The 21,019-nt window shown below is 54.8% G+C and overlaps 1 protein-coding gene across 1 annotated transcript in view; it reads right to left on the bottom strand.

Moving 5' to 3' along the window:
- CACNA2D4 (calcium voltage-gated channel auxiliary subunit alpha2delta 4) overlaps positions 1-21,019 on the bottom strand; it is a 133,583-nt gene that overhangs the window by 9,019 nt on the left and 103,545 nt on the right. Inside the window, exons 27-31 of the mRNA XM_025401758.1 lie at positions 11,628-11,689; positions 10,053-10,097; positions 9,786-9,848; positions 668-738; positions 133-208 (exon numbers count right to left, since the gene is read on the bottom strand). Coding sequence (XP_025257543.1) covers positions 133-208; positions 668-738; positions 9,786-9,848; positions 10,053-10,097; positions 11,628-11,689 — 317 coding nt within the window. The remainder of the gene's footprint in view (positions 1-132; positions 209-667; positions 739-9,785; positions 9,849-10,052; positions 10,098-11,627; positions 11,690-21,019) is intronic.

Here is a 21,019-nt window from a genome sequence, read left to right as displayed (position 1 = left end):
AGGTGGAGATGGTCAAGGTAGGGCCCTGGGGCCAGACACCCAACGTGGGTGAGAACAAGGACCAGTGACCTCATTCCAGGAGAGGGCAGAGGACTGGCTGGCTGGCAGAGGGAAGGGCTGGGTGACACTCACGCTGACCAGGGGCTGGGCTGCGCTGTGGTGGTGACTTGAGGGTTTGCACATGGCCTGATAGTCGTACATGGTCACTCTGAAAATCAGACGCAGGCTGTGATGAGTCCGAAGCCACCCCCACACCCTGCCCCTGCCTCAGGAGGCTTTACTAGCAGAGCACCCATTTACCGCAATTCCCAAAGGAGCCTGAGCTAGGACAGCAGATCAGAAGACAGTTCATGCTGAAAATTGCATGTCTGCACTTGGAATGGTTTAAAGACAGTGAAGAGTAAATGGCTTGCCCTCTGAGTTGGACGGTTTTCCCTTTTTCCCTCTAGGGTCTGACCTGTGGGGTCCCTCCCAGGGATGCCCACATGACCTTAGCCCTCCCCACATCATGTTGACGCCCTGGCTCCATAAAGGTTGCTTTTGGAGCTCTTTAGGGGCACCCACTGTGGGTTTTGGAGGTCAGGATCCCAAGATCCGCTTGGGCCACTTAGCGTCAGCTCTTGGTTTGCTATGTCTATTTGGACGGGGGAGGAGGTGCCCCACTTACTGGCTGAACACCCCCATGCTGAGCAGCTGGGTCATGACAGCACCATCCACCTCCCCCAGAAATCTTCCCGTCTGTGAGGGAGGGAGAGCAGAGAGAAAGGGAGGGAGAGAGATGGAGCAGGGTGGAGCCTTCTGAGTCCAGCATTACTTACTTAGCTCAGGTCGAGGCTTCTGGTGCCTGTCGGGCTTTCCCTCTAAATGCCTCTCAGCAAAATCCAGCTGAAACCTTCCACCCACGCCCCTCTCCGGGCCTGGCCCCCGCCTTACCGTCCAGCCTGGTGCTTTCCAGGCCAGCAGACTATGAGACCAGCCTAGAGGTTGCAATATGATTTTTCAATGGTACAGAATTCCTTGGAACAATTCTGCGTGAATCACTTGCAGCAAGGTTAAAGAATGTTTTATGAAACTGGATTTGTTGTACGTGCTGTGTGTGTGTGTGGGGGGTCAAATATAAAACACGTCTACACGTTTCTGCAGGTGAAGGTCAAAAGCAGCGCCTGTCTCGTGCACACTGGTATCCTCATCCTCCCAGTGTGAGAGGGCTGGTGTCGCTTTTGATGTCCCTCCATCACCTCCCACAATCAGTGTGCCCTGTGGATAGGTCATTTGTCCCCTCCACGACAATGACCTAACCGGATCCCTTGCCCTGTCTCCACTGCCCACCTGCCCTCCTCACTGACCTCTCCCCTAGTCCCTGTGGCACTGCCAGAGTCATCTTCCTCAAATGCAGCATGAATGGGTCACTCTCGTCTTCATTTCCAAAAAACAAACAGGACCCTCCCTCCTGCCCTGGCTCCCCTTTCGTTGTCCATCAGCCAGCGCTTTGTGGCTTCTGTGCCCTGTGCCAGGCAGCGGCCCCCTAGCTGGCTGAGAATGGCCTCAGGCCCCCCATCCTGCCACCTCTCATGGCCTCTGTACCTGCCTTGGCCTATTGAGTCTGCCGTTTCTCAGCAGGGCAGGGTGGCAGAGCTTGGGCTTTGGTGTTGGATTTCAACTTGAATGTAGGCTGTCTTTAAAGATTGGGGATAGCGTGTGTCCGGCGTGTGGCTCCCAGTAAATACTTGAAAAATGGCAGCCATTGTTAGGAGAAGAGGTCTGGGGTCTGGCTTGGCTGTTCTCCCTGCCTTGATTACCCTTTTTCTGTCCTCGTGCCAAGGAACTTTTTTCCTCACCCTCGCTGGGAAGTCTTTCGATTCTAACTTTTCCAGCCAGAACAAGGCCTTCCTCTGCACACTGGCAGCCTGTGACCTGCACGCCCATGCAGTCCCAGTCTCACTGTGCCGGATAAGATATTTGGTAGAAAACTGTGTGAGAACAGGACCATGTCTTACTCATCTTTGAATTCCCCACAGTGTCTTGGTACCTGGACATACTCAGTCAGCGTGGAATTTTGGCAGGGAAGGGAGGTGGAAACCAAGCTGAGGGTCATGTCAGCTTCTTCATGGAGATCTTTCTAGCTGCCAGGGCCCAAAATGATGACATGTGTGATAACTACCAATAAAAAGAAATGCAAGGCTGGCACAGGAGCTGAGGCACATGGGCCTGGCCAATCTCAAGGAAAGGTAGGCATTGTCTGGGTGCCCACCTGGGGCCTGCCCTGGGCAGCCAAGTAGACTCCAGCAAGCCTTCTGAAGGGAACAGAGATTTATTCCAGACAAGGGCTAGTCAGAACGCACAACTCCTGAACACCTAATGAAAAATCAGAGAAGTTCTCTCTCAAATAAGAGGTGATGGTGCAGCTTCAGGACAATAACCCCAGTACCATGCCCATGGTTCATAATGCTATGACTTATAATCAGCCAGTATGGGGCCACGGGTCCCCAGATGCACCCACGCCAGGAATCTGGGATGAAGTCAGGAAGTATTACTTTCCAAATTGGAATTAAATAACAAAACATAGTCTTTACATCCTACAGTATTTCCTGTATAAGTGGAAATAGCTGACTTATAAAATTAAAACGTAAGGATGCAACCCACTAAAAATGCATGGCAAATTGTAATCTAAAAATGGACGGGTCAATTACAAAAGTAAGCAGGAGGAAAACAGAGGCAGACAAAGGTACTCAGACTTGCCTGTCTACATTCTGCTCGCTCTTCACCTGGAATAGCCTGACCACCAAAAACTATTTCATAACACCTTTTATTCACAAGGCACTCACCAGGTGAGTCTGATGCAAAAATGAATGAAATGGACACAAATCAAGAACTTCAGACTAGTTTGCATGGACAGACAGGGAACACACAAACTCTCAGACAGGGCTGGCTGATAACCGGCACCTCCTACAGTGGCGGAATGGAGTGGGAACCCAAAGCCCTGGTAGGCTGCATGGAAGAAGGCAGTGGACATGGCAGGGAGACAGCAGGGAGGGTCAAGGGCATTCCAGGGACAGAACAGCACATGGGAATGTGAAAGGCATTGAAGTCCCGCCTGTTCAAGGTGCAGCCCTAGAGCTCTCCCTGGTGCCTCCAGCTAAACTCTCTCAGCTGGGGCTTGCTTTTCGCTATTCTAGTTACTCTATGTGTGTGTGTGTGTGTGTGTGTGTGTGTGTGTGTGTGTTTCCTCCGTCACTCCCTCACCTGACAGCAGGATTCTAGAGGACAGAAATCCACCTCTGTCCCACAGCACCACACCATGTCCTGTTTACAGTTATTATTCCATGCATATTTGCTGAAGGAATGTGTGAGGGAATGAATGACCCGACTCCTCTGCTCCCTGGGAAAGCGCAGCGGGGTGGAGACAAGGCTTCTGACGAGGCTGGTCTTAATTCCTACAAGCCTGTCCCATTCTCCTTCCTAATTCTAGGCTTATTCACTAACAACCCTGGTGTTTAGACCCTGGATTCTGAGAAGAGAGGTCCCTGAGAGCAAGGATGTGTATCCTGGACACTAGAAAAATGTATCCCCCTCCATAAATAAATAGCTTGATTTTTCTAGGATTTGTCACTCTGGCAGAAAATATCCATTCTCCCTGTTTTCTTTAGTTAGGCACCCTGACTTTAATTATGGCAGCCATGTGCTCAGCGAAAAGACTACATTTCCCAGTAGCCCTTGCGGCAAGGACTGGCCAATGGAATGTGAGTAGAGCCGCTGGGCGGGACTTCCGGGAAGCGGTCCCAAGGCCTCCTGCCTGCTGCCTATTCTTGCCCTTGCGCCCTGGGAAGTGGTCTCGAAGGCAGGACCCCCTCCAGCAATGCTGGGATCGTGCGGATGGGGACAGGCCGGGCCCAGGCTGCCTTCATCTATTCTTTTATGAGAGAATAAACCTTTAGTTGTTTAAGCCACTTCTCTGCTGGCAGCAGAACACAATTCCTGGTTTCTTTTGAAGTGTGTCAGGGCAAATCCCCGACTCAGATAGAGTCCCTGAACCTGCAAAGCCAAGGCCCAAAGGTCGACGTGGGATGCCTTGTCGATTTGGGAGCCCCGGACCGTCCGTGGAGTGGCACCCAAAGCACAGCACGATGCCTGGGCCTGACTCCGCCCCAGCCCCCGTTTCAGGGGGATGATTCACAAATAAGCAGTGGCCCATGGGCTGCCTGAACTCTGGGGCTGGGTCAGAAGGGTCGAGGACACCCCTGCCCGGCCTTCAAGTCTGGAGGGAGGCTGGGGGGAGGCGGGTCCTGTGAGCACCACCCAGAAGCCTGCAGGGGAAGCAGATGGGGGCAGAGGCAGGCGAGCAAGTGATGAGAGGTTGGGCAGTCCCTCCCAGGCCTGGACTAATTTGCAGGGCTGTGGGAGGCTGTGCCCAGAAAGAAGGGGTGCTCTTGACTCTGGTGACAGATGGAGTAAATGTCCCATGGCCTCCTTACCTGGGGACAGCCTCCGTTTCTTCTCTAAAGATGGGAGCTCATCCTCCTAAGGGGTGTGAACACTCAAGTCCCTGTGTCTGGCTCGTGTGGGAATCAGTTTCCTTTTGTCTGCTCCTGGCTTGTGCAGCCTCTCCTACCCCCCCGTCCCCCAGGCTGCAGTCTCTTAAGGAGTGTTTTGGACACTCAAGGGTGCCTGGGAGGGATGTGAAGGAGCGGGGTGGGGATGGGGCAGCACTGCACTCCCTGGAAAGCCACCTGAAGAGCCTGCCTCTGACCACGACAGGATGAATTTTATTCCTGGAGGGCCCAGTGGACAAGGGCCATTTGGGAAGCCAGGAAGGCAGAGGGAGCACCGCTGCCAGGGCATGTGGTGTCCCGGAAGATGGCCAAGGCAGGCTACCCAGAGTGGAAAGGATGGGAACACGTGCCAGGCTGGGATAGTGACTTGAAGATGAGGAGCCTGGGCTGGGCGGGCTGCAGGGGGCAGGGAAGGTGAGAGGGATTCAGGGAAACAGGACCCAAGGCCCAGACAGGCATGCCTGACGCCCCTGATAACAGAAAGGGATGCCCTGCTCTGAGGGCCTGCCCGGTCCAGGCTCACTGGGCTAGGGCATGGAGGGAGCAGGGTGCTGTGCTCTGAGAGATCCAGGGAATCTCCCAGGGAAAGGTGCTGGGATGGAGCCTCGGATTCTCTAGGCTGCAGGTGCTGCCCCTTGGAGATCCACTTTGAAGCTCCCATGGGTGGGTGCTGTCAGGAAGCAAATGACAGGCATCGGAGTCCCCAGATTCAGGGTGACAGATCCACTATGAATATTACAAAGCTCCACAAAGCTGCTGTCATTGTCCCCAACTGTCTGCTTCTCTTTCTAGGCCCCACATCAAGGGTTCAATCTTGTCATTCATAACTCTTTATTATAAGAATGAGCCCTGGCCTGGAAGAGAGGCCAAATCAGCAGGCCTGGAACACCACTGGACAGGAGACAGCCAAGCAGCCACTCCCTCAGGCTGGCTGCAGATGGGACCCTTGTGGTTTCCCCACTCACTGACTATGGGGAGGAGGGTGTGGAAGGACTTTGTCTGGGAAGAACCTTTGCATCTGTAGCTCAACAGGCTTCTCTCTCCAGGCCCCTGGGTGAACCCCAGCAGGGACAAGGAGTCGCTGGAAGCTTTTGACACATTTGCCCAGTCAGGAAAGTGACAGTAGCCAGCTCAAGTGCATCCAGCTCCACAGCAGCCATGAGGCCTGGGGAGGGTTCTCAACCCACCATGCACCCAGTCACCTGGAGGGCCCCTTTGAGCAGACTGCTGGACCCCAGTCCCAAAGTGCCTGAGTCCCTAGGTCTGGGTGGGGCCCTGGCAAATCTGCATCTCTGACAAGCTCTCAGATGCTGGGGCTTCCATACTTCAGCCACACTGGAGACCTGGAGATAAGCAGGGAGGAGCAGTGAGGAGCGGATGAGTTAGGGGAGCCAGACTCTGTGGCGCTCGATGGCGCCTGTGTGTTTGGGGAAGAGGGGCAGGTTTGGGTCGGTTGGTGGGAGTTGGTGGTGGGCAGACCCTAAAGTGGTTCACAATGATCGCAGCCTCCTGGGCTTCCTGCCCTTGTGTAAGCCCCTCCCCTTGAGCGTAGGTCGGACATAGTACCTTGTTTCTAGCAAGCAGACTACGGTAAAAGTGAGGGGTGTCCCTTCTGAAATCAGGTTTCAAGACTGACTTCCACCTTGGCTTGCTCAGTTTGATGAAGGAAGCCGCCTGCTGTGGGAGAGGACGCTTCCACCTCACAGCCCTGGAGGAACTGAACGCTGCCAACGTGGGACCGGATGCAGATCCTTCTCAGGTCAAGCCTGGAAATGACAGCAGCCCTGGGGACCTTGATGCTGTAGCCTTGTGCAAGACCCTGAGCCAGCCGCACCCAGATCCCTTACCCACAGAAACCGCCAGATTTTAAGTCTTCTGGTTGTAAGCCACTGCTTTTGCCATAATTTGTTATGCAGCAATAGATAACTGCTACAGAGTTGTTAAATGAATACGTTTTTTCAAAAACAGCAAAAACAGATGGATGGACAGAGGGTTGGACAGCTGAACAAGTGGCATTAGCCCCAGACTCTCTACCGCCCTGTCTTCCTCTCACCTCCCAGTCCAGCGCCTGCTACCTCCAGCCCTCACTCTCAGGCCAGTTCAGTTCTCCACACAGTTATCGAGTGTCTGCTGTGTGCCAGGCACCACGCCAGGCGGGGTCTCTGGCCTGCGGCCCTCCCATAACCCGACACAGTTCAGGCTGCATGGTCACAGCTGTCCAGAGTGAGGAAAGAGGAAGCGAGCCCTGTCACAGTGTCTTGACTCCCAGGGCTTGACACTAGCCCAGAGCTTAACACAGGGTTGGGATTCCTGGGCCTTGCCTTTCAGGTCCTACAGGCATTGGTCCTAACTCCATGAGACTCAGCTGAGCACAGCAAGTGAATGAACTCCGCCTTAAGCGGTGACAGAGTGACCTGGGTGGGGCTCAGGGCCAGGAGTGTCACCCAGGGGGCCCGGACTTGCAGCCTCCACACCCACCAGAGGAAGCCAGTCTAGCTGGGGTCATGAACCGTGCCCTGCAGATGCTCAGGTCCCATCAAGACCAGTGTCCTCCCAGCTCAGTTCCCCTTCCAAGAGGTCTTTTCTAGAATCTTCTTCCCCCTCTTCTTTGCTGCTCTTCAGTTGGCTTTCTGGGTTTGAATTCTGGCTTTTCTGTGGCTGTGAGTTTTTGGGTTAATGCTCTAACCTTGCAGGACCTCATTTTCCCATCCTGTGTAAAGTGAGACTAACAAGGTCCCAGCAGATGATGTGGGGGGCCTTTCTCACTTTTGAGGCCTCACCGTTGGGGAAGTAAGGGTGAGCCAAGCACGGTGGGAGTGGAGGCCCTGGCAGGAGCCTCTAGAAGGTCAGTTCATTTCTGTCCTGTTTCATTTCATGGAGGATTTGGGATGGCATATAAAACTACACACAGGGTAAAAAGGTAATAGAATCATTGAGAAAATGGGGGTGAATGAGTTAAGTAAACAAATACATTATAAAATATAAATCTCTGAGTAACTGACGGCTACCACATCTAATCCAAACTTGTTCTCAGTGATTTCACAATCCATGAAGACATGTGAGCAAATGTGGTCTGGACAGAATAGGACCAAAGTGGCCCAGTGGGTTATGAGAGGGTCCCTCGAGGGGTTCCTATCTCGAGATGCCACACGCTTGCCAGCTTCTCTCAAGACTGGGGTGGTTCCCCTCCAGGGCTGGCTCCCTGCACGGTTGTCCGGCTGCCTCTGGAGCAGGGACTGGCAACCACAGCCCTCAGGCCAAGCCTGGCTCACTGTTGATTCATGTGGGACCTTGATCTAAGACTGGCTTTTCCATGTTCAAGTGGTTGGGGAAAAAAAGTCAAAAGATTGATAGCATCTCATGACACATGAAATGTATCTGAAATTCACATTTCAGTATTCAAAGGTTTTACTGGAGCAGTGCCACGTGCATTTGCTAACAGATCGCCCATGGCTGCTTTCTTGCTGCAGTAGCAGGGCTGAGTCTCATGAAGTTCAAAACCAAAATGTGCATCCTCCCCTTTAGGAAATGCTCGCCTACCCCTGCTCTAGAGCTCGCTCTCAGGCTTGGCCATCCTGTCCCTCTGTCCTGCCACCTCCCATCCCAGTGTCCAGAATCCAAGCTCTCGCTGGGACGCCTTAGCCCATGCTCTGGCCCTTGAAAGCCAACACCACGGGAGGCCTGGGGACGTGGTCAGGCTCCGTTACCCAGGGCAAGAGGGGTCAGAGCACGAACGAGGGGGCATCAGGTAATCCCAGAGCCTCACACCAACCACTGGTTTTAACTCCTGTCATCACCGGTTTTCTCCCAGAACAGTGGAAAAATACAAAGGCCCGGGCTCTGTCTGGGGAGGAGTGAAATGGCCAAAAGGGGGCATGAAAGGGAGAAGGGGGAAACCAGAGGCAGGCGCCCAGGTGACCACGATGAACGATTAGCTGAGTCCTGCAAAGCCCTGCCCCCACTCCCACCAAGAGGAAGTTGAATGAAACCGTCTTTGGCTTCTCTGCTCTTGTGGCTGAGAACTGCTGCTCATTAAGTGGGTCATTTAAACACTACCCCAAGGAGTTAGATTTCATGACCCACTGGTGCCCCTTTGTCCTCACTTGTCCTCTTTCCCAAGTCTCCTTCCGACACCCCTGCTCCGGTTCCTGCCCTGTTCCGATGACTTCTTTGGATCGGAAGCCGCATCCCGGTCAGGCCAGACCACAGCCCTGAGATGCATGGAGGTGGCCTTGACCACGACCTCTGCATCAGCCTCTGCATATCAGGCGGTGCGAGCCTTCAGCTGGGGCTGGCTTGGACACTGTAGTCCAGCTCCCAGCGAGACACGGCGAGCGGAAGTCGCTTGCCCACATCATATTTCTAATTAGTAGTGAAGCTCACACAGAACCAAATACTACGCCCCTTTCCCCGAGGCTCAGGCAGGAGGCCGTTCGGATGCTCTGCCTCGCTTCAAGGAAATACGTCTGGTGAATAGATCTGGATTTACTTCAGGTTGGAATGGGCTTCTTTCTCAGTTTGATTCCTGGCTAAAGGAATAATCCATTTTGAGGCCCCTTTTGGAGCCCAGCAAGTATAAAAATATTATTGTACTTTCTCTTTTTTCTGTCTGAGTACATGTTCAGTTCAAAGAGATGCCCCACCCAGCGGGGGCAGGGGAAGGTTAGGATGTGCAAGCCAGGCCTTCAGGTGAGAAAGCCTCACATCCATCCCCCATTTCTTCCCTGGCACAATGAAGGCTGGGCGTGGTGGGCGAGAGTATAATTTTCCATAAGGTCCAAACAGGACAAGAACATGAAGTGGGGCAGACGTGTCTTCCGGGCCCCACGATGGTAGAAAGGCAGGAGGGGGTTGGGGGTGATCTGATGAGTGGGTGTGCTTGGATCGCTGGGGGGAGGCCCCGCATGAGGCTGGGTCAGTGTGGCCAGCCCGGGCCCTGAGATGGGGTTACTGAGTGGCTCCTACCAGGGATGGGACGAGGCCAGGCTAGTGACAGGTAAAATGAAGTAGTAATATTTTCTCTGACTCTGTGAGTTGAAAAGTGATCCAAATTCTGCCATCTTGCTCTGTTGACTTTGGCTTTAGGAACACCGTGTTCTTCAGACCTTTCAGCTGAATTGGCCCTGAGCAGGGTTCCCTCCCGGGGCCGTGGGGCTCTCTGGCTGGAGTGGCTGCCCGATCTCTCCAGTCCTCCTGCTGCCCTCTCCCCCTCATTCTACATCCCCAGTGACTCACCTCATGGGACCTCTTGGAGATCAGAATGAACCCATTGTTGTCTATGACGAAGCAGTCCAGATCCTGGGGGGAAACCCAGAAGGGAGGTTACGCCAGGACCCTCGCCCACCCCGGTCCTCCGGCCTTGTCCCCCAGCTCTGGAAGGCAGCGTGGGAGCCTTCCCTGCAGGGAAGGAGGGGATTTGGGAGAGGGAAGCTGGCCCACAAGGAGGACCGGGTAGAGGGCCATGGCTCCCTCCTCCAGTTTCCTCACGCGGGCAGAACTTACACTGTCCTCACAGCTCTGTGTGCACGGCCCGTCCACAGTGCTGCACTGGAAGGAAGAGGAGAGAATGAATGTGGAGACCGCGTGCATGTGTGCGGTAGAAATGGCGCGTGGAAGTGGGAGCGCTGTGTGTGGGGTACGTTTGCAGTGTGTGCGCATATGTGCATGGGGTATGCAGAGGGCATGTGTGTGGGGTGTGGGATGTGTGTGCCGTACGCAGAGAGCATGTGTGTGAGGTGTGTGCATGTGTGTGTCTGTATGTGGAGGGTACATACGTGTGGTGTCTGTATGTGTGTGTATACAGAGGGTACATGCGTGTGGTGTGTGTATGTGTGTCTGTATGTGGAGGGTACATGCGTGTGGTGTGTGCATGTGTGTGTCTGCATGCGGAGGGTACAAGCATGTGGTGTGTGCATGTGTGTGTCTGTATGCGGAGGGTACATGCGTGTGGTGTGTGTTAGTTCTGTGTATGTCTGCATGCGGAGGGTACATGTGTGTGGTGTGTGTTAGCTCTGTGTATGTCTGCATGCGGAGGGTACATGCGTGTGGTGTGTGTTAGTTCTGTGTATGTCTGCATGCGGAGGGTACATGCGTGTGGTGGGTGCATGTGTGTGTCTGTATGTGGAGGGTACATGTGTGTGGTGTGTGTTAGTTCTGTGTATGTCTGCATGCGGAGGGTACATGTGTGTGGTGGGTGCATGTGTGTGTCTGTATGCGGAGGGTACATGTGTGTGGTGTGTGTTAGCTCTGTGTGTGTCTGTATGCGGAGGGTACATGCATGTGGTGTGTGTGGTATGTGGCCTGTGGGTGCAGCATGTTGCAGGCCCTGGCTGGTGGAGTGGCCCAGGTAGCCCTTCTAGAGGTGCAGGCCCTGCAGCCCCCGGGCCTCAATGCTGGTGTGGGGAGGGGGCTTTGTGGACTCTGCACTGGCTGTCCGGTGAGGCGGAGGGTGACCACAGCCCCCTGCCCTCCATCCCTCCCCATTCATTCTCGGGCTCCCTGCACTTGCCCAAAGCCAGGCCACAGCAATGAGTGATGGGGGCCGAAGGGTCGGCGTTGCAGGACATTGGGGCTGAGGGAGCTTGAGGGAGGTGATGGGGGCAGCTCAGAAGCCCAGAGGGACCTGAGGGCTCTGGGGAAGCAGATGGGAAAGGAGCCAGTAGAATGGACAGGACCGGGCCAGGCAGAGCTGGGAGTTCTCAGCCAGAAGCCGCTGTCGTCTCTGGCATCTCTTGCCAGCCATCAGGGCCTGGACCCTGGACCTTGGACAGTGGAGTGAGATGGCTCTGCCTCTGCAGTGGGGAGGTGAGCCAGTGATTTTGGGATGGCGAGGGGGGTGACTCTGGGTCGTGCCCCTCAGCACTGGGCTGGGAGGGGCTGGGGACCAGCGCTGAGGCCCGGCCTGCAGGCTGGGGAGGGAGGGGCTGAGAAGCAGGAGGGGGCCGGGAGGGCATCCTGAGAGTCTCAAGGCAGTGGAGCATCCAAGGGGATGCGAGGGGGTCTACACCCAGGGAAGCGCGGTGAGTTCCCCACCCGACCTGGCCTGACATCACACCTACCTGTCACATTGACACCTACCTGCCGTGTTGCCGCCCAGAATTTGCGCTGGAGGAATTCCAGCTTCATTTGGACGCCCACGGCTACAGGGCAGGAAGAGAGAGGGCAAGGCCAGGGAAGAGACAGGGAGAGAAAAAAATAGAGTCGAGTTAAAGAGAGGAGGTGCTTCCGCCGGAATTGAGGAGAGAGACAGCAGCGCATGGGAGGACTAAGTCAGAGGGCAGAGTGCAACTGAGGCTCCTGGGGAGTGGGAGGGGTGGGGGAAGAAGAGAGACGGCAGCCCAGCAGCGATGAGGCTCCGGTTCCAGAGAACAATGAGGGCAGGTTCATCCTAGATCTCTGGGAACTCAAGGCCGGTGGATGGGATGCTCAGTCTCCCCTTTCCCATAGATGGGAGTATAGAGGCCAGAGAGCCCCACCCGTTTGACCAAATCACATGACCAAGAGTGGCGCCCGGAGACTGGAGTTCAGGGCCATTGCCCTAGCAACTCATGGGCTCCTCGGATCTAAACCTGGTGTAACCATGTCTTTCACACCCTCTGCCTGCTCAGGCTCTTCCCCGCTTTATAAGAAGGCTCTTTTCCAGCTCAAAGCCAGGATCGGATTTGCCCGGGGCTGCAGGCAGGTTCCAGGAAACTACAGGCACCACCAGCTGGCAAAGAGTTCTCTTTTGATGACTGCTTACAAGGGCCACCCCTGCCTTTCTGGTTCCCAAATAGGCTTGGAGAACCCAAACGGGTGCTCACATATCAAGAGAAATCTGGGACAAAGAGCTCCAGGAAAACTTGGGGCCAATGAATAGAAAGAAGAGGCAGGTTATATTGAAAAGAAGAAGAATTTCAAAACTAGGCCAGCTTCCTAGTGTCTGGTATAATAATATCAAAACTGCGCTGGGCGCTCAGAACGTGTCCGGCACCTCACATGCATGAGTGTATTGAATCCCACAGCAGGCCAGTCCTATTATTATTCTGACTTTCCAAGCTGAAGAAATGGTGGCTTTTCAGAGTCACATGGCTTGCCCAAGTCACCAGCTTGTTAGGAACAGAAGCAGGACTGCAGCCTGGGCCTGCCTATCCCTGAACCTGCCTCCTCTCGACCTGGACTGAGTCCTGGCAGTCGGGAAGGAGCGGCGGGCACAGGCAAGCCGCTGTCTACTCAGGTTCCGGTCTCCTCATCTGTGAAACGTGAGCAGATGTGGCTTCTTAACCATTACGCTGTGTCCATCACAATCATTCCCACTTCTCAAGTGCCAGTTGGCGGGAGTTCCAGTATGGCACAGAGATACAGAATTGTGTTTTTGTTTTTTCAATCTGGAATGATCTTAGAGAAATTTGATGGGAGAAATGAGAGCAGGGAAGGGTGACAGGCCAGAGGTCCAGCCCTGCATTTTCCAGGGTTGTGATCTTTGAATTTTGTCTTCTCAGCTGCAAGATGAGTCACAGTTCTACTTCCCCTAGAAGGGCAGAAGGAGTGTAAGATTGTTGAGGCTCAAGTGAGATAATGTGTGAGGCTGTCACTCTAGACTAGAGCCTTGGTTTTTAAGTTTCAGCGTGCATCACAGTCGCCTGGAAGGTTTGTTAGAACCCCACCCCCAGAGTTTCTCCTTCAGGGGGGCCAGGGTGGGCCTGAGAATTTCTGAAGTGTTCCCAGGGGTGGCTGATGCTGCTAGTACAGGCACCATATTTATGGAACCCCTGTCCTAAGCCTTACCCACGGAACCTTCTAAGATGATGAAGATGGCCTACATCTGTGCTGTCCTAAACAGTAGCCAATAGCCACACGTGGCTACCGAGAACTCGGAGTGTGGCTAGCATGCCTGAGGACCTGAATTTTAAAACATTTTAATTTTAATTAACTTAAATTTAAACAGCCACGTATGGTTGTTGGCCACTGTTTTGGATAGTGTTATTCTAGAGCTAATCTGAGTTTGCAGATGAAGAAACCAAGGCTCTGAGAGGCCCCTCCCCTCCCCTGGAGTCTCATGGCAATCCTGGGGCGGGACTCTGGCTGACTGGCCTTCTTGAACAGGTCCTATGATATGGGAACATTTGAGTTCTGTGGGGGTGTCTTTGTTGCTTTGAGGTCCAGGTGGCTGAAAGGAGTGGGCTGGAAGGGGATGGGTAGACCCATTTGTTGGCTCATGACAAAGATGAGAGCTGCAGACACAGTGCACAGCAGCAGGTGAGGTGTGCTCGGGGCCTAGCACGGTCATGCTCCTCCTCCCGCTCATGTGCCCCTCTAAGGTTGTGGGGACCCCTCAGTCTCTTCTCCTTCTTTTCCCTTATAAGACCACCCTAGATATTCATTTTAGACAGATTTCTTTCAGCAAAGGCTGAATGAAAGAGGATCATCAGAGTGAATCACGCTAGTGTTCAGAACGACCAACTCTTCGGGATCGAGGAGAGCTTCCTGCATCTTGCCCTTGGCCTCCGTGGTCAAAGAGGTCTCACATTATTCCTAGAACGAGACTCTGCCTTTCCATTGGAGGGCTCAGTGTCAAGTCGCATAGCATCATGAGATTTCTGAGCTGGAAGAAATTCTATGGTTCTAACATGGAGAGTATGGAGAGGGTGGGGGTGTAGGTTTTGAGGCTCCTTGGGCAGAAATGGGGGGAGCAGGGCACAGAGCAGATTTTCCCCCACTTGGTTCCATTCCAAGCTCCTCCAAGGCAAGCTGTGTGTCTTGCCCCGGGTGTCCTTTGCAAAATTTAGGGTATTGCAACCGCCTATGGGCATGTCATCTGCCCTTGGGTCACAGAGTGCTAATGAGTGCGTTTTACAATCCTCTTGTAAGATAAAAAAGTTCTCAAAGTCCCCACTCGACCCAAGAAGTGTAGCTGGCTTCACCTCTCACTTTGAACTTGCCATGTTCTTCCCCAAACCTGACCCTCCTTGAGACATCTCCATTTCACAACACATTTTCTATCTGATTGCTATCATTTTCCCTCCTCCCATCTAAGGTCTGCACACCTTAGTGCCAACATTTTATAAATCTGTCCGCTTCCCTCCATCTCCACGGTTACCACCCTTGGCCAAGCCAACATTGCCCTCACTTGGATTAATGCAAGCACCCCCAGCTGTCCACCGCTTTCCACCCCACCTCTCTCTGACCCGTTCTCCACATAGCCGCGAGAGTGATCTTTCTGAAGATCAAATCACACCACTCCCTGGCTTAAAACCCTCTAATGTCGTCCCATTGCTCTTTGTTGTTTTTTTTTTTTTGAGATGGAGTTTCCCTCTTGTTGCCCAGGCTGGAGTGCAGTGGCATGATCTCAGCTCACTGCACCGTCTGCCTCCCGGGTTCAACGGAGTCTCCTGCCTCAGCCTCCCGGGTAGCTAGGATTACAGGTGCGTGTGACACCATGCATGGCTAATTTTTGTATCTGTGGTACAGATGGGGTTTCACCACGTTAGCCAGGCTGGTCTCAAACTCCTGACCTCAAGTGATCTACCCGCCTCAGTCTCCCAAAGTGCTGAACACTTCAGAAATTACAGGCATGAGTCATCGCACCTGGCCCCCATTGATCTTAAAATCTAAACTTGTAAGATGGCCACGTGAACTGGCTCTGCTGATTTCTCTTATTTCAACCAGAAGCACTTCATCTGTCAAACATATTAAGCTCATTCTCACCCCAGGGCATTTGTACCAGCTGTTTTCTCCTCCTGGAATGCTCTTCCCCTAGAATTTTACATGGCTGGCTCCTTCCCATGATCCGGTCTCAGCCCAGCATCATCTCCTAGAGTGGCTGTCCCTGGCCTCCCGAGATAAAGCAGGTTCCCCCCTCCCCCGCCACCTTTCACTCTCTATCTCGTTACTTTTTTAATTTTCTAAGTGACATGATTTGTTCATCTATTTGATTTCTCATTTATTGTCTGTCTGGGGCTAACACCAGGCGGGGGATTGAGTTTTGATCCCCAGCACGTAGAACCCATTCCTATCACAGTGTGGCTCCGTACATTTCTCTTGAGCTATGTGAGCAAACTCAATTTGAGCCAGCCAGTTGACAGGGAGGCAGAATTCTAGCAGGTCTCACTGTCCCTTCCCTCCAAGCTTCAGGGCCTTGCTGACCTCCTTCCTCTCCATTTTGCTGTGCCTGCTCACTGTCCCTGAACTTGAGATCCTGGAGGTTTAGCTGTGCTCTGGGTCCCTTGAAGACCTCGGAGGCAATCCACTAAGGAATGGGGGTTTAAGTGAGACACGAAGAAGAACTTCCTTATGGCAAGAACTGTAAGATGTTGAAGACAAGACGTGGTATTGGGAGTAAAGGCGGTGAGGCACGGAAATACATTTACCAGTGAGTCAACAGTGTTCTGCGGTGCCCAACTGCTTGCACCCCTTGGCTTGCATCATACTGAATCCTTCTGTCAACTCCTGTCCCACAACCCAAGTTGTGCTTTTCCATTCCAGACACCCAGGGAACCGAGTCTTCTCCCCCAGGATCCCTGCTCTGCTCGTTCAGCTGAGTGGCTACTTGCGGGGAGGACTGCCCTTCCTCCCATCATCTCCTGCTAGCCAGCTGTGTGTAGGAGACAACACCTTATGATACTATGTTTGCAGACAAGCTCACACCTTTCCGTGAAGAGAAATTCAGGCCAAGGGCCTGAGGGAATGCAAGGCCTCGGCTTTTCCGGTTGCTTTCCTGGGAGTTATCAGGAAAACTTCCCTCATGCCTGTGCATGCTGGGCCCCTGGTTTAGACCCTGACGTTGGTCCCCAGGGGGTCTGTCATGACCTGAAAGAGGAAGACAAATCTCAGACCCCTTCCTGCCCCAGCTGGCCTGAATCCCTTCCCTCCCTCCTGTCCTCCCTCTCCAGGCTGTCCCCTGCCTTCCCTCTCTGGCCTGCCTCTCCACATTGATCTCGTGCCTTCCTCCATAGCAGCTTTCCTTAAGATCTCAGCTCAGCTCCGCTGGCCAACATAACAAAGAGCCTCAATAAGGCCAGGCCGGCAAGCGGCTTATCAAGATGTACATCTTGGCTCTGCACGTAGACTGTCACCTTGGTGCTGCTGTGTCATCACAGATGGCAGAACCAAACAGCTGCACATGCACACACACATACATGCACACACAGACACACATGCATGCACACATACATGCACACACAGACACACATGCATGCACACACACATACATGCACACACAGACACATGCATGCACACACACCTGCACACATACACATGCATGCACACACACCTGCACACGCATGCATATACACATGCACACCATACACATGCACACACGTACACACACATGCACACACATAGCATGCACATGAACATATGAGTTTGCACACTGTTGAGTGCTGTGGTCCCAGGAGTCAGAGGCTCCAGCTTTGCCCTCCCAGCCATTGTATCTACTTCTCTTTCCTCCTCCTCTGTCTTGAGAACCTAACCGGGAGACTGCGTGTTGCATGGGATGGGGACTGTGGGGCATGAGACGGATCATCTTTTGTAACACATGCTGGGGACCCGGCAGGTGCACAGCGAAGACTTAGGTTGCAGAAGGCCAGTGCCAGAAGGGAGACCAGAGATCTCAACCCATCTCCTCATTCTGCAGGGCAGGAATCCCAGCCAGCAAGGCCCAGGGCTGCTGAGTGAACTCACTAGCTAGCTAGTCACTGAGCAACAGAGTCTGGAGTCTGGGTGCCCTGATGCCCAGTCTTGGGCTCTTTCATGTCCTCCATTCCTCACTCAGTTGACACAAAGGCGCTGGGGCCTGAAGGACACGGAACAGGTGAGGCCGGTCCCTCTGCTTGAACAGCTCTGTGTAGGAAAGGAAATGAAGCAGACCACAGAAAGCCTCTGCACAATGTGAGGGTGGCCCAGAGAGAATGCCAGAGATCGGAGGAGGAGCAGGGCCAGTCCTGTGGCATTCCGGGGAAACGTCGCCTTGCAGGTGACATTCTGGTTGAGATTTTAAGGAAGCGGGAAGTCCCCTATGGGCGGGAGAGCATTGCAGGCCCAGGGAAGGCCACACTTTCGGGGAAGGCCACGCTTTCGGGGAAGGCCACGCTTTCATGGAGATGGAGAAGCAGGAAGCGTGTTTATGGGGAGGTGGGAGCCTCTTTAGCTTGAAAGTGGGAAGTGTGGGAGGCACCAGCATGAGAGGTGAGAGGCAGGGGATTCCCCAGAGGGAAAAGACACTGCAGCTCAAGGCTTGTGCTGCCCGGGGGCCCAGCAGAACAGACAGAAAGGAGTGTGCAGGAGCATCCTTCTAGGGGCATCCTGAGTCCAGGGGGTTCCTCTACCCCCACTCCAGTCCTGGTTATGAATCCTCCCAGGAAAGCAGGCAAAATGGAAGAGGGACAGAGGACACAGTGACATATTGCTAGCACACTGCTTCATCTGTCTACAGGCAGTGGACGCAAAGGAAGGGGGATTTAGGGTTCGTACTCCAGGCTGGGGGGGCCCTGGCTTCCTTCTAGCTTGGTCCCTGACTCACTTGGCCTTCAGATCAGCCACTTCCCATCTCTTAGGATATCAATTTTTCTGACTTGCTTTATCCTGATTGGTTAAGAAAGAGGCCTCCAAGTTCTTGAATGACAGTCTCTTCCCTTCGCATGCCTGACCCATCACAGATAAGAGCAAGGAGCCCTGAGAAGCCAAGCTCGTCCCTGGCACTGAGAATGGTCTGCAAGCAGCTGCTGCAGGCTGCCCTGTGCCCAAGCTCCCAGCTGCCAACTCTGGTATTCTGCTTCCTAAAGTAGTCCTGGCCTGGGGTGGTCAGACCCTGAGGCTCAGTGACCTCTGCATGACCATGTGATCCCTGGCTTTGTGGGGGCTCAGGGCCCTTTCCTGTAGGGCCATCTGTCACATGGACATCCCTGTGCACCCTTCTTTTGTATGACTGAGAGAAGGGTTCAGTTTTTCCTTCTCTCAGGCAGGATGGGAGACTCTGCCTCACATGTCTCTAAAACAGGAGAAAGACCAGCTTCCCAGGGGGGGCCTCAATGGGAACAAAAGTCAGCCGCTTGCTCAGTGTCTGCGCCTGTCCCTCTTTCCCCAGATGGAAGGGAAGAGAGCGGAGAGGCACAGAAGACAGGTGCAGCCGGGGGGGTGAGGGAGAGCCTGGAGGCGCAGGATGGAAGATGGAGGTGGTGGTAAAACAGCTTTCCTCCTCCCTGGGGTCGGCAGCGATTCATCCACAGGCGCCTTTTTCCACTGAAACGTGAGCGTGGCCAGGGCGAGCGCTGCCCTCGCGGCCGAGGCGCCTCTGGTGTGTGCCTGTGTGTGCTGCTGCCGCTGTCATCACAGATGCACCCCAGCTGTCACTCCCCGCTCTGCTCTGGCTCGTCGCTCGCGCACACGCGCGCTCTCCTCCCTCGCCCCTTTCTTCCCTCTCTCCTCTCTCTCTCCCTCCATCCCTCTCTTTCCTTCTCAGTTTGTGACTGACCCAGCAGTCCCCTGCCTGCTGCAAGCATTCCACCTCCCGGTGCTGTGTGCAGCGTGCCAGCCCCTGCTCCCGCTGAGTGGAGACTCTGGCATCAGTGCCCACTGCGCTCTGCCTGCCGGTGGTGTCTGGATTTCTCTAGGAATCCCAGGAGGGTCTTACTGGAGGGTTGAGAGCCACCTGATTGAAGGCGTTTGCGGTCAGAGTAAAGACGGTGAGTGCCGATTGACTGGTAGGAAGGAATGGAGGGTTGGTGGGGACGGGGCGGGGGGGGTGGGGTGGTGGTCCGGGCATGGGAAGTGGGGACCGGCCATCTCTGCCCTGCAGGAATAGCTGCAGTTGCTTCCCACCTGGGGGCAATTGCTGGGGCCAAGCAGCAGCTTGGGCTCAGGCACCTGAGCATCCCAAAGGTGCACGACACCGGGAACTCTGAGCCCACAGCACTGGGGACAAGAACTGTGGATTCTGCTGGGAAGTGGGGAGGAGGGCAGCGCTGGCGCCAGATGACAGTCCCGGGTGGCATAGAAACGGTCCCTGCAGCACGGGAGAAGCAGCCAAGAGCCTTGTGTTGTCGTTGTGCCCGGCTCTGCACAGACAGCCCCAAGAAACTCGGGGGTCATGGGAAGCGGGTGGGATGGCAGCTGGGTGCTGGGGACAGGGCCAGATCACAGGAAGGCTTGGGGTGGAGGGTGGCAGGGTGGAGGGCCTGGATGTCAGAGGCATGGGCACAGACCCAGGGCCTGGGCCTCCCCATGGCTTGCCTGCAGGTGGCTGTCCTTGGACAAGGGTGTGGAGGAACCCTCCCCCAGATGAGCATGGGTCCACTCGGCTGTGCATGAGGCCTCCCTGGTGAGGGTGAGGCTGGGAGTGGGCAAGAGAGAGGAGTATCGCAGCCCTTCCCTGCTAGCCCAAGGGCAAGACAGGAGAATCAGGCCTGCGAGAACCTGCTGGGGTGTCCCGCGGCTGTACACCCAGCCATCCACCTGCAAATGGGTCAGGGAGCCTTAGTGGGGGCCGTGCACTGAGCTTGGGTGGGGGGTACACAGCGGGGCCAGGCCTGCCTGGCTTCTTGACCCAGGCAGGGGGCATGGACCCCCTGAGTAGAGCGGCACAGTCACTCCCAATCCCCCAGGCCCATTTGAACAGTGCTGGAGAGGGGAGCAGCCTGACCAGGAGTCGGAAGTTCATATTCCTGCACCTCCCCGCAGGTCCAGGGCTGGGTTCCAGTTGGCGGCTCTGTCTCTCCCCCACCCCCAAGCTGTCCACATTTCTGGGGGGTGTTGGCACCTGGCTGTCAGGGCTACTTGGGCAGTGCCTCTTTGTGACTCAGATGACACCCCTGCAGCTTAGATAACCGCCTCAGGTGGGGGCGGGGAGGGAGCCGAGCACGTGGAGCTGAGGCGGGGGAAGTCCAGCTGGTAGGGAAACCCGACAGCAGCTTCCGAGCTGCCAAGAAGAGCCCAGCTCTTCCCACCCCCACCTCCCCACCGGCAGAAAGAAAGTCTCAGCACTGCCAAAAGAGGGAGACCAGGAAAGCCAGGCCCGTGGGGAGGGGGAAGGAGAGAGGCCGCTTAAGTTGCCGATCTGGTGTCTTTGGGGTTTGACAGAAGCTTGTATGGGCCCAGGAGGAGCAAATCCTGCTCCCATTTCCCAAGCACCAGAGCCCAGGGGCCACCTCTGGGCTGTTTGGGCCTCAGTGGGCAGTGTAGGAAGGAGGAGGGGACGGCGTGTATGTGATGGTTGGGGGTGTCTGGGAGCTCTGGGGGTGGGCAGAGGAGGAAGGAGCCAGCATAGAGGCCGTCTGACCCTCTGGTCTTCCTCCTTCCCCCCAGCCAGGCTTCCCCTGTGCCCTGCCTGGGGACACCACTCTGAGCCCAGCCCCAGGGCTCAGCGGACACCTGAGCCTCCCTCATGTCAGGGAGCAGCTCCCATGAGGAGTCACTCAGGGGGCTTCTCTGCTCTACTTCCCAGAGGGTCTGTTTGAGATTGGGACTATCTGACAAGAAAACGGGGGTGCAGGAGG

This window comes from Theropithecus gelada, chromosome 11 (assembly GCF_003255815.1).
Source record: "Theropithecus gelada isolate Dixy chromosome 11, Tgel_1.0, whole genome shotgun sequence".
Lineage (NCBI taxonomy): Eukaryota > Metazoa > Chordata > Mammalia > Primates > Cercopithecidae > Theropithecus > Theropithecus gelada.
Note: the sequence above shows the minus strand (reverse complement) of the source record. Positions and strands in the feature narration are given on the sequence as shown.